Raw genomic sequence first — 12,843 nt, 5'->3', positions numbered from 1 at the left:
TATACTAAATCAGTGTTAAATTTATTGGTCACATTAAATAATACTAGAAAGAACTTAAACCAACCTCCATCTTAAATTCCTAGTATATTAATTTATATACTAGTTTGTTTTATTGTTTTTATAGTAAAACAATGTTGTTTTTCTAGTGTCATGGACTGTCTATTGATGGGTATGTCCTTCCATCTTCAACCACAAGGGAGGTAAGATAAACTGTTTCATTTTATCATTGAGACAATGTGGTATAAGGACATCTAGTATAGCATGAGGTAAAATGAGATAATACCAAATAGTATTGGTGCTTGCAGTTAATAGCAGTGGTTTTCTAATATTGAAAAGTGTGTATCTCTGAATCCTACTCAGTCCATTATTTACCTATTTTGGATTAGGACGGCAAGTAAAAAAAATAATTGGTTCCAAGCACATTGAATGCTAACAACTGTCTCTTGATATAATAGCCTGGTAATTTTTTAAGATTAACACTCAATATACCTAAAGAACCACATTTCTTTTTTTGAATTACTGTATTCAGCTGATCATTGAGGAGAAACTAATTTGTGAATAAATAAATTAAAACTTAGAATCCAACCCTAGGCATATTAATTTAGATAGACTTATTCCCACACAGTTGCTATCAGCTGGATCTCCAGCATGGGGTTCAACTTTGTTTCATGCTTGCTATCAGCTGCCATAGTAACAAGGAGGAGAGGCATGACATTTGGATTGGGGAAGTGAGCTGGTGAGGTAAAATCCCATGTGAACTGAAAGGGACGTTTGCTCTCAAGAATTATTGCGCTGCTGAGTGCAGTTGCTTACACCCTGTCAAGGCTGTCCTAGGACTCCAGATGGGTGAAATACTGAAGATGAACTTCACACAAAATCATACTGGACGTTGATTGGACCCTCAGCGCTAGACTCTGGGGAGAGGGTTTTGGGGGAACTTTCTGTAACCTTTCCACATTTTGAATCAGATCTTGCCTTGCTTTCACTGCTATCATTTCAAACTCACTAAAAGTACCTCTTTATCTCAATGGAGTTGGGGGTTTTCTTTCTTGGGTTTTGAATAGAGGCAGGCCTGACGGTTGCAGCAATTGTTACGCATAGTTATGAAACAAATTTCTTTTTCTTAAGGTTATGCTATAAAACTAAAATCTATTAACATTTTATTTTATTTAGTAAGATATAAAAAACTTGCAGTGTATTTCATCCATAATAATTTGGCATTTCCTATTTTTACTACTGCTGTGTTTTCTGCTTTTGAAAAAAAATGGGTTTCCTTCCTTTGCCTGCTACTTCCTGAGGAGAAGAAAAAAAGAGGCAGGGGGAGAATCCATTGTTAGCTGTATGCTTTGAGTAGCTCAGTTCTTGCCAAGGGTTCTTAATTATGGCTTCAACACAAATGTTAATTTTAGCGATGAAATTTATTTGTCCAGAGTTTAGCAACAAAAATGGAAAGCTGGTTGCTGTTTAGGGTCATAGAAGGAGTTTTAATACTAGTAAAATACAAACCATTATAACACCAAGGGTAAGGAAAAAATATAGCAGTGAGGAAGAACCAGTAGTATTCATTTAGAATCAATTCAGAATTAACAATCCTTAAGCTTATGTGGGAACATTCTTCCTCTAATCATTTTTAGAAGATAAAGTCTTTTTTTAAAAAAAAATACAACACTCTGTTATCCTGAATCACTTTCCTTAGTGTCAGAAAAATAAGGATCCTTCCATTTATATGAGATTATCTACTTTGCCAAGTCCTAGGCTCAGTAGAGCCAAAGTTCTACATAAAATACAAATTCTGAATGTTAGGAATATAGTTTACTATCTTATATCTTTAAATATTATAATTATTTCCAAAATGAATTTAATATGTTCTATGATTTGAAACCAAAACTAATTTATGGCTGGAAAAGACCAATTCATATGAGAGAAAAAACTCTCAAATTTCTCACAATGCTAGCACAAAAGAAGAAGAAAAAAAGAAATCTGGTCCACTTCTTTTAAAAAATATTTTTGAAGTGCCAAGAATTTCTAGATTAATATTATATCTGGGCATATCACTTCTACCTTGTGAGCAATAGACAGGACTCTGCTGAAGAAATGTCCAAGTGCAATGTCACTGTTTACATTTTTAATGGTTTCTATTTTTTTCTTCTGCAACTTCATTTTAACTTTTTTTTTAAAGGAGTGAGCGGCTCCTTGCTAGGGTTATATGTGTCTATCCTTCACCCACAGATGTCTGTTGCCTGTTTCCCAAACAGAGTAGCAATGTACACAAGATACACTCCATGCTTCTTTTTTCCCCAACCAATCACACTTTTAAATGGAGCAGGAATCCATCAAGCAGCAAAAGTATTTTCCAACCATTATCTACCAGGGTGCTAGTTTATTTGTACACTTGCAGAAAAATTACTAAAAATAGTAATGTGCTTTGGCATCTCTCTTATCTTGGCAATATAATTGTATGTTGATAAATTAGGGAAGATTTGAAAATTCTGGAATCAATTTAACAGAACTTGGCAGAATTCAATTTTGTTCTATAATAGAAATCAAATCTAATAAGCCTAAATGATTCCATGTGACATTTTGACATTTTTCTGACGCAAATTAGATTGCTTGGGTTTGGTTGCAGGAAACCTATATATAGCACTCACACCACCTAAACTAAGTGAAAGCTGCTAGAATGAAAGTTGCAACTGTATACAAATCTGTGCTTTATGAATGCCAAAATTTCCCAGGTTTCTTCTAAAAAAAGATAGTGTTTGTATCTCTTTCTGTTCATGTGCAGTCCTATTTAACATGAAAAGCACCTTATACTATATATCCTTAGACTTTGCTATCAGTGGAATATGTGCTTAGGGCCGTGATGGTGAACCTATGGCACGCATGCCAGGGGTGGCATGCAGCACCCTCTCTGTGGGCATGTGAACCATCACCCCAGCTCTGTGCATGCATACACACCTCCCAGTGGCCAGCTGGTTTTTTTTTTATTAAAGAGTTTTAATAGATTTTACAAGTATTTCCCCTTCCCTCCCTCCACCCCAACCCCGCACTCCCTCCAACCCTCCCCCCCAACCTCCCAGAGCAAAATACAGGGTATAAACATTTAGCAATCATACACTAACATAAACTAACTTTAGCATCGTACCTTCACTTCTACTTTAACTCCCCTTTTATTAAGCTAACTTTAAGTAAATTGTAACATTCCTTGTTCATTCATAAGCTAACTGAAATTTCTTAGTCCGATATTTATTTTGAATATAATCAGTCCATCTTCTCCATTACAACTTGTATTTCTCATCTGAATGGTCCTTCAAGTATACTGATATTTTGGCCATCTCTGCTAAGTTTATTACTTTTAACGTCCATTCTTGAGTAGTGGGCAATTCTTCCTTCTTCCAGTACTGCGTCACCAACAATCTTGCTGCCGTTGTTAAGTTAAAAACCAAGTTAGTCTCTATAACTGTACAGTCTGTAATTATACCTAACAAGAATAACTGTGGAGTGCGGCCAGCTGGTCTTCAGGTCTCTGCTGCGCAGGAGCGGGGTGCATGCAGCAGGAGTGGATTTCAACATCTTTTAGTACAGGTTATGTAGGCATTGCTAGGTGCGGAGCATATGACTGAGTGTGCGTAGCCAACCTGATGTCACTCCGCCATATGCCCACCCACTCCTCCTAGCCACGCCCACACAACCGGCGAAAAATTATGTTTTGCCAGCTGGGAGGCTGGCAAAGAAGCCTCGCTTTCCCTGCCACAGTGGCTGTCAGAGGAAAGAGGCAGGATGCTGGCCCGGGACTCGCTTCCCTTACCGCTTATCACCCATTCCTGGCTGCCCGCCCACTCACTCTCTGCTTTCCCAGCTGGCTGCCCAGCTAACCAGGCAGGGCCCGGGTTGCAGCCAGCGGGGTGGGGGCACGCATGGGGCAAAATGGGAGGGGCCCCGCCAGCAGAGGCTCCTTTGGATGACAAGGGAAGGGCATGGGTGGGGGAGGCTGGCCATCTCCCAAGCCAGCTCTCAGAGGAAGGAGGCAGGGATGCCGGTCCGGGCTCACTTCCCTTACCACTCGCCGTTGCTGCCCATGCTGGACGGAGCGTTGGAGGCCAGGCCAATCCCAGTCTCCCACCTCCCATTTTGCCCTGCACATGTCCCCTCCCCACGGCTGCAACCCAGGCTCTGCCTGGTCAGCTGAGCAGCCAGTTGGAAATGTGGCGGGTGGGTGGCCAGGACCAGCCTGGCCTCCAACACTCCATCTCCGTGGACGGTGAGGGAAGGGCATGGCAGCGGGCAGGCGGGTGGCCGGGACCGGCCTGGCTTCCAATGCTCTGTCCAGCATGGGCGGCAGCAGTGAGCACTAAGGGAAGCGAGCCCCGGACCGGCATCCCTACCTCTTCCATTTCGCCCTGCATGCACCCTCTCACTACGCTGCAATCCACTACGCTGCAATCCAGGTCCTTCTGGGCGGTAATGGATGGGAAAGCGGCCAGGTGGCCAGGACCTGCCTTTCCTCCAATGTTCTGTCCAGCAGGGGTGGAGAGGGAAGGGCAGAGCGGCGTGGGAGGCTGGCCATCCCCAAGCCGGCTCTCGGAGGAAAGAGACAGGGATGTTGGCCCAGGGCTCGCTTCCCTTACCGCTCACCACTATCGCCCCTGCCGGTCCTGCCCGCCCGCTCACCACTTTCCCAACCAGGCGGGGCCTGAGTTGCAGCTGGAGGGATGGGGGGGGGGGCTAGGCTAGCACAAATGCTGCTTACCTTTGTGTAGGCAGGAGGAAGCAGTTCTGTGAATCCACATGGCAAAGGCGAGATAGGGCGAATGTCCGAGTGGGCTGGTTTGGGGGCGTGGCCACCCAACCATCATTACAGGTTCGGCGACCCAGGTCCAATTTCCACTACCGATTCGTCTGAACCAGTCCGAACTGGGAGCAATCCACCTCTGGCTTGCAGGGGACCATGCATGCACTTACTGGGGATGGAGCGCATGCACAGGGGCAGGGCACATGCATTGCATTTTGGGGGTTTGACGGTGCGGGCACTTTGGGCATTCAGTCCAGAAAGAGTTAGCCTTCACTGGCTTAGAGTATATGGGATGGAGATGATCTATCCCTTGTCTGCTTCCTTGAATCTAAGGTACTTAGATTGCAATTCAATCTTACAAGTGCAATTCTAGTATCACTCGCATCGTTCAAACATTATTTTAGAAGTTTCAGTGATGTCATTCTCGTCAGTCTTATCCTCTTTCTCCCTTTTTCCTACCATTATCGTATTTTCTTATAGATGACTGCTTGTGAAATTAAGTTTGCTGTCCATGTGGAATCAGTGCTGAACCATGTACCCCAGCCTGAATACAGACAGTTATTAGTGGAGGCCATCCTTGTGCTGACCTTATTGTCAGAAATAGATGTGAACAGCATTGGAGGTATAATTCATGTGGATCGAATTGTGCACATAGCAAATGACCTCTTCCTTCAGGAACAGGTAGGTGTAATGGAGGATTTCCTCTTACCTAAAGAGACTTCTAAATGTGTGGGCTGTAAAATTTGGGAGAATTCTTGGGTAGGTGGTCCATAGGAGAGTCCCCATTTTTATATACCCTATTTGTTCACTGTTAATACCAAATTGTTTGCCCAATCCTGAGGGCAATCTATAGAGAGGTGACTTACTGACAACTACTTTTCTTGCTTGCATTCTGTCAAGCAAGGCATTTATTGAAACAGTTAAAAGAACAATTGCCAAATGTCTTTAATAGGTTGTATATTTTAGAAAGGACTTGATTGTGGCAATCTTTAATATCAGCCCTTTCTTTAGAGCTACATTTGGGCTCTGCATTACATCAAAAATCTCTGTAGCTTTAACAGTTCATTTGCTCTTGCTTATCTATATTATATAATGGGTTTTGTGAAATCACCTAAGTAGAGGTGATGGCACAAAATATCATAGGCAAATCAGACATGTATGTTTGATTGGTATTTTTAATTTTTTTCTTGATTCTTTAGAGATAATAGAGCAAACCTCACTGACTTCTGTGACTTGTTTATTTGTGACTGGCTTATTTTAGAGCTTCCATTTATTTGTTCGTTTGTTTTCGGGTTTCCTACTTCAAAATGACAGGAAACTACCATCAACTGTTGGCAAATTCAATCTTGAATAAGCCTTTTAGGCTGCACAATTACGTCTCGGGGCTGTTTATGCTCCCAGTATCACAGGTTCCCCGTTTCTCATATTCAGAAAAAAGTTGTTATTCTTGCATTCTGGTTCTGTGACCATATTTATAGTCCATTTACCATTGACTATTGAAAAAAATACATCCCTCTACTAAACAGATCATTATTATAATTTCTGTTTAAACTTTCACAAAATAAATTTGTTTTTGTGATCTGTAAATCCTTTCTGTAGTAATTTATAGATTGTGGCTTAATTTCTTGGATTTTTCCTTCTATGGATGTGATTTCTGAAAAAAAATAACAAAACCTCTGTATTCAGATTGATTCCTTTATTCTATTCATTATTCTTCAGCCTGAGTTTCACTGACTTTTATTATAATAAAATAATCAAGTAATACATGAATTTCTTATCAATCATATTCTATTCTCTCTGTCCATCTGCTCTACACTAGATTTGTTTTCTTTTTATGACCTTGTAATCCTTTAATTTGGGATAGTCAGGCAAACTGAATGCTGCTTGAGCATTTAGTGCCCGGATGCTCTTCCTGACGCATGTGTGGAGTATGCAGCTTTTTTTTGTGTGTGTGTGTGCCCTAAAAGAGAAATACATGCAGCTGCCTAGAATTGAACTCTCAACCTTCCAAGTGGGGGGCAATCATCTTCACCACTTGGCCACATTAGATTATCAGTTTAATTTAAAAATTAAAAACCACTGCTTTAAATATTAGGTAGTGGAATTGGCACTTTACCATGCAAACTCATGATTAGCTAGTTGCAAAAAAAAGGCAAAGCAGGGGTGCCACTTCAGTCAAAAACCTTGTACCTGCCTCGTGCTGACCAGTGGGATAAATATAATTAAGGTAAGAGGCCAGCTATCTTGGGTAGGGCAAGTATAAAATCCTCTTGTTATTTATTCCTTGCTAATGCGTTCAAGAGATCTGGTCACTGGGAGAGTGTTTACACTAATGCGGGGGTCAGCAACCTGCAGCTCTTGAGCTGAATGTGTCTCTTTGGGCCCTCTCCTGCAACTCCCTGTCAGATGATCCCACCACTATAGCAATAGCAGTTAGACTTATATACCGCTTCATAGGGCTTTCAGCCCTCCCTAAGCGGTTTACAGAGTCAGCATATCGCCCCCACAGTCTGGGTCCTCATTTCATCCACCTCAGAAGGATGGAAGGCTGAGTCAACCTTGAGCCGGTGAGATTAGAACCACTGAACTGCAGATAAGTCAGCTGAAGTGGCCTGCAGTACTGCACCCTAACCACTGCGCCATTTCGGCTCTTACTAGGTGACTCTGGAGCGAGTCTCCATCTTCTGCTGTCACCTTTCTCTTCTCAGGGCAGGCAAGGAGGGAGGGGGAGGACAACCAGCCTACAGGAAGCCACAGCAGGAGGACAAGGGATCTGCCTGGGTCTCTTCTTTTCCTCCCCCTTAGATTCCGCCCCACTCCCAGCTTTCTTCCTTAGCCTGAATTTAAGGGGAGGTAGAACAATAGTTGGTAAAAGGCTGCAAGGGGAGAGCAGATAGAGAACACCTTCTGTGACATTACCAGCTTTTTGCCTCCCCACCCGCTTCGGAGCAAAGGGCCTTGGTTGGAGGCAACGGGCATAAAACTCACCAGCTCCAGACCCGTTTAGTTTCTTTTCAGAGTCCCAAATCTTTTTTTAACCTTACTTTGGGTTGAAATAATAACAGCAGCTTTCAAGGAAAGAGACGGGAAGGGCGTATGTTTTTGTGATGGAGTGGCCTCAACAGAGAAGACAGGATAATTTTTCAGGGAAGGAAGGAAGGAAAAATCAAAGGAGGGGGGAAGGAAGGAAAGTGAAATCATGAGGGGAAAAGGAAGGGAAGGAAGGTGAAATAAGAGGAGGGAGGTAGGAAGGAAGGTGAAATCAGGAGGAAAGAAGGAAGGAAGGAAGGAAGGAAGGAAGGAAGGAAGGAAGGGAAAGGAAGGAAGGAAGGGGGAAGGAAGATGAAATCAGGAGAGGGGAAGGGAGGAAGGTAAAATCAAGAGGGGGAAAGGAAGGAAGGAAGGTAAAATTGGAGGAGGGGGATGGAAGGAAAGATTAAGGATGTGAAGGGGGATCATGTGACTGGGTGGGAGTATGTGACATCAAGTTGGCCACACCCACCCAGGTTTTGTGCCTCCCAGTGTTTTGCTTTTTGTGGACAATGGATCCAAATGGCTCTTTTTAAAAAAGTTTTATTGTTTTTATTAAAAGAAAACAGAAAAAAAATCATCTTTCATTAAATCTTGTAGAAAGCGTATCCATTGGTTACAGGTACATTTCGTGTGTTTCTTCCACAATCACATATATTTCATTCAGTTTAAATTGTACATTTTAGAATTTATATATTTTACTATCACTATACCACCATTTTCATTTAATAAGGTTTTAAGGACACAGCCACCTACTGGCATTTTTGCCCCCCAGTCTCAATGAATCTGCCATAACTTTACATCTTTATAACTTGTTCTAGAAAAAAGTCAGTTAAAAAGATATCTAACATTCCCTCTCCCTTTCCCTCCACCCAAACTCACAAATTGACGCTTCTGTCCATTTTACTTTTACTAGTACATCGCACCTGCTTGTATCATTAAATAATATCCATTAACATTTCTTTGTTATTATTGTAGTTAGCTAAAGATTATTTATTTTTCTCACCTCTCCTCTCTACAGGCCCGAAAGAGATTTCCCTTTATAACCATCTCTAAACAGAAATTTATTAATAAGTGTTAACAAAATAACCATTTAAAATCTAAAACAATCTAAAAGATATTGACATTTCTAGTTAGTAATCATAAAAAGTATGCATTAACATTTCCTTCTTCTTATTATAGTTAAAAGAAAAAAGAAAAAACCAATTGTTTGCTATCTATATCACGTCTCCTCTCTTCTGATCCAAATTATATATACCTTCATAACAAGATCTAAACAAAAATTTATAAGGTTTATAAGTCTTTTCGTCAAATCTCAATTTACAATTTGTGGCCCAGTTATTTATCCTAATTAAGGTTATCATTTCATTATTAATATCATAGTAAATTATATGTTAACGAATAAATATTCAATGCTAATCTAAAACAGTCTAGAAAATACAAAATACTAAAATCCCTGCTTATTAATCATCAACAGTTAGCTGATTTTTATCATCAACTAGCATTATCAACCAGTGTCTTTCCAGTAGCAAAATGGTCCTTTCTCTTTCTCCAGCAGTTGTGTCAATTCTTTTTTTAGCACCTTTTCAGAGTTTAAAACTTCTCTCCGCACTTTGTAACTTGAGGGATCTCTCATGTAGTTTTGTTGCCCTTGAGTTGTTATTAACGTAGGCTTAACTTTGGTTGTCAAACTTATTTCTGAATGGATTTGTCTTCTTAACTCCATCTTTTCGCTCTCTTTTTTTCTCCTGCATCTTGGGATTTGGGAGAAAGCTCCAAGTTGTCAAAGTCACTTTTCCAGCTTCCCTTCTTTTCGCTTTCACTCACATTTACTTTATTAATGGGTACATCTAGCATCTTGTCTTTGTTTTCTATATTTTCATTCTCTTCTTTAATCTCTGGGGCTCCAACCCCTCCTCTTTTACTGTGATACCCCCATAGTCTGTCCCACTTCTTATCAAATCTCTCAAGTCCTTCTGAAATGTTTTGGAGTCCAGCCAGGATGTTTTGGATTAAGTTTTCTTCATCTGAATATTGATCCATTTTTCGAAATGTAAAGGAATATAAAGAAAAAGAGAAAAAGAAAGAGGAATCTGCCACTCTAGCCTGTGAACAATATTTATTTTAAGTCTTAAGCACAAGTTCTTTTGTGATTTGCAAAGTAGAAGGGTTCTTGTCTCTTTCTTTTCTTTCCCTTCTCTTGCCAAAATATTTTCCAAAAGCAGCTGCAAAACACTGTTCATGCCCTTGAGTCTTTATCAGGTTTTATAAACGAGTCCAAACCCTTCCGTTGCAAAGTCAGTGTAGCTAAATAGAAAAGAACAAAGGATACATTGTTTCAAGAAGGAAAAAAAAAGCTTCAGGCTTAGGCTTCCAAATGGCAGATTTGATTATTATTATTATTATTATTGCTTTTTCCTTAAGTATCTTTAGTATGATTTTATAACAAATAGAAGGAGAAATTTGTTAAAGTAAGAAAAAGTTTTAGTTTAAGCCAAAAGCAAAAGTTAAGGTAGTAGAGGAAAAAAGATCAGTCCATAGACTTCAAGCAGAGAAACAGGAAATGTTGCAATCACTTCAATCCACAAAACATTGTAACAAGCAGGAACAAAAAACCTTCTAAGGTAGTCCAATAGAGATTGAATTCGCCGCTTTATTCTTGCTTAGAGGACTAATTGTTTTTTTTAAAAGAGTTTCTGAGGGCAATCTTGAGAAAGAAAAAAAAAAACCTCACCAGATGGAACACTTTCACTTCTTCTCTTCCTTCGGGAGCCGTCTCTGACTATGTCAGCCTGGGGGCTGCCTGTTTGCCGCTGGTTAGAAGCGCTACCCTTGGGTCGATCAGGGACTTTGCGGTGTCCCTGCGACCAGCAAGGTTTTGTCTTCCCAGTCACCATCTCTTCGGGACAGTTTAGGTCCTGCCGGACCATCCAAGGGCAAAAGTGTCATCGGCGGACTCGAACTGTCAAGTCCACACGATGTTCCGCCGCAATGTGGCTCCTCCTCCCAAATGGCTCTTTGAGTGTTAAAGGTTGCTGACCCCTGCACTAGTGGCTGAATCACAGGGAATGAGTGGAAAGGATATATTTTAATGACTGAAATGCAGAGAGACTCGTATAGGGTTTAGGACTAGTGTTGCTAGTGGCAATGGAGAAACGGGTCACATAATCCTTTTTATTTTCACCTGCCTACCCGCAATTAACACAGCTTGTGGGTACAGCTGGTTGATAACATTTGCATGGAGGTTAAGAGGACTACTTATATCTTTGGTTTGATGAGTAATTCCCTGCTGCAGCATTCTTCCTTGCTATTTTAAAGTGCATGACTCACCTTTTGCCTTGCAGTGGCTTCCAGTACTTGAGCAAACTCATATTGACTTTGATTGACACCACTCCCAATTGACAACATATTGTAGAATTGGAGGGAAAGTATGACTGACCCTCATACAGTAAATCTACATACATACAGGTCTTAGTAGCTCATTCAAGATTGAGGAGCAGCCCCTTTTGGAAATTAAAGCTGATGAACTCCTATTCTGAAAAATAATGCTTTAAGTTATTTGACCATTTTTAAGTGAGGATTGTTTTGTATTTATATACCTCTTTCTCTTTACTTTTTTCTCCAGAAATCCCTTGGAGCAGTTGATGGTTTCTTGGAACAAGATGTAGGCACAGGTATCTACTACTTTTTCTATGACAGTGCTCCAAGTGGTGCTTATGGAACCATGACTTATCTAACAAAAGCAGTTGCTAGTTATCTCCATGAATTTCTTCCAAGCACAGGCTGCCTGATGCAGTAAACTGTCCAAAATACAAGCATCCATTCTTAAAGGATTTTTCCTATAATCATAATTTTTTGAGGCCTCAGTGGCTAGGACCTCTGGAAGTTAAGTCCCACTACATCTGGAGACTGCTGGGAAAGGCTGCCCTATAGCTCCTCAAGCTACCTCAACATTAACTGCATAATTTTACCATTAACATAAGGCCAGGGAGCAAGGTCAAGGCATAATTCTGTACAGATCTCCTGCCGAGCATTGTCTGAATCATCTTGGACTCAGGTACCTGCAATTAATAATTGTCTTATTGGTGCAAGTGGGAGAGGGGGGAAGCTAAGTTTAATTTCAAGGGAGGAAAGTAGCTTTTAGCCTGCACATGTGCACAGACAGACATATACAAACCTGCTTCGGGTTTTGAATTTTGTTTTGTTGGTTAAATTTAAGCATAACAATGTTAGATTATTATTGTGATCAGCACTTCATTTGTCATAATAAAATGAGTCCTATTCTGCATTTATGAAGAGGAGGATCACTATTAAATCTAGCATGAATCTAAGCTGAAATTAATGAGAAATATTTCATGGAGAGGAGTAGTATAAAGACAGAAATGGGTATTTAGCAGTTTGAGAGTGCTAAAGCAGTGAAGTCTAAAAAATAATGCCGTGAAAAAGGAAACATTTCTAGCCAGCAAACCAATGGGTAGAATATCTGCCCCTATCTGATCACTGTGTGAACAGCTAATCCATGCTTTAAGGTGTATTGGTTACTAAAGTTTACTGGCAGGCCATGAGTTCTAGCCCTGGCTTAGGCACAAACCTAACTGGGTAACCTTTGGCTGTTCACTCATTCTCAGCCCTAGAAAGGAGGCCACGGCAAACTACCGTATTTTCACCCATATAACCCGCCCACGCAAATAACCCGCCCACGCATATAACCCGCGGGTTTTCCGGATCGTGTAAAAATATCTTCCGTATACCCCGCCCACGCATATAACCCGCCCACGCATATAACCCGCGACGAGTAAGAGAGAAGGGAAACAGCTGAGATGGGGGGGAAGAAACGGAGAAACAAGCCTGCGCAAGCTGGGGAAGAGGAAAGGAACGGAGGAGAAGGAAACAGCTGAGATCGGGGTGGGGGAAGAAACGGAGAAACAAGCCTGCGCAAGCTGGGGAAGAGGAAAGGAACGGAGGAGAAGGAAACAGCTGAGATCGGGGTGGGGGAAGAAACGGAGAAACAAGCCTGCGCAAGC

The 12,843-nt window shown here is 41.1% G+C and overlaps 1 protein-coding gene across 3 annotated transcripts in view; it reads left to right on the top strand.

The window, feature by feature from the left end:
• The window catches only part of PHKA2 (phosphorylase kinase regulatory subunit alpha 2), a 100,786-nt gene extending 88,317 nt beyond the window's left edge, over positions 1 to 12,469 (top strand). For all 3 annotated transcript variants that reach the window (XM_087726372.1, XM_087726371.1, XM_087726370.1), the window contains 3 exons: positions 147 to 200; positions 5,270 to 5,470; positions 11,445 to 12,469. In XM_087726372.1, coding sequence (XP_087582498.1) covers positions 147 to 200; positions 5,270 to 5,470; positions 11,445 to 11,618 — 429 coding nt within the window. In that variant the 3' untranslated portion in view covers positions 11,619 to 12,469. The remainder of the gene's footprint in view (positions 1 to 146; positions 201 to 5,269; positions 5,471 to 11,444) is intronic.
• The last annotated feature ends 374 nt before the right edge of the window (positions 12,470 to 12,843 follow it).

Source organism: Thamnophis sirtalis, unplaced genomic scaffold (assembly GCF_051295495.1).
Source record: "Thamnophis sirtalis isolate CommonGarterSnake01/CBP01778 unplaced genomic scaffold, rThaSir2_p1.2 scaffold_12, whole genome shotgun sequence".
NCBI classification, from domain to species: Eukaryota; Metazoa; Chordata; class Lepidosauria; order Squamata; family Natricidae; genus Thamnophis; species Thamnophis sirtalis.
Note: the sequence above shows the minus strand (reverse complement) of the source record. Positions and strands in the feature narration are given on the sequence as shown.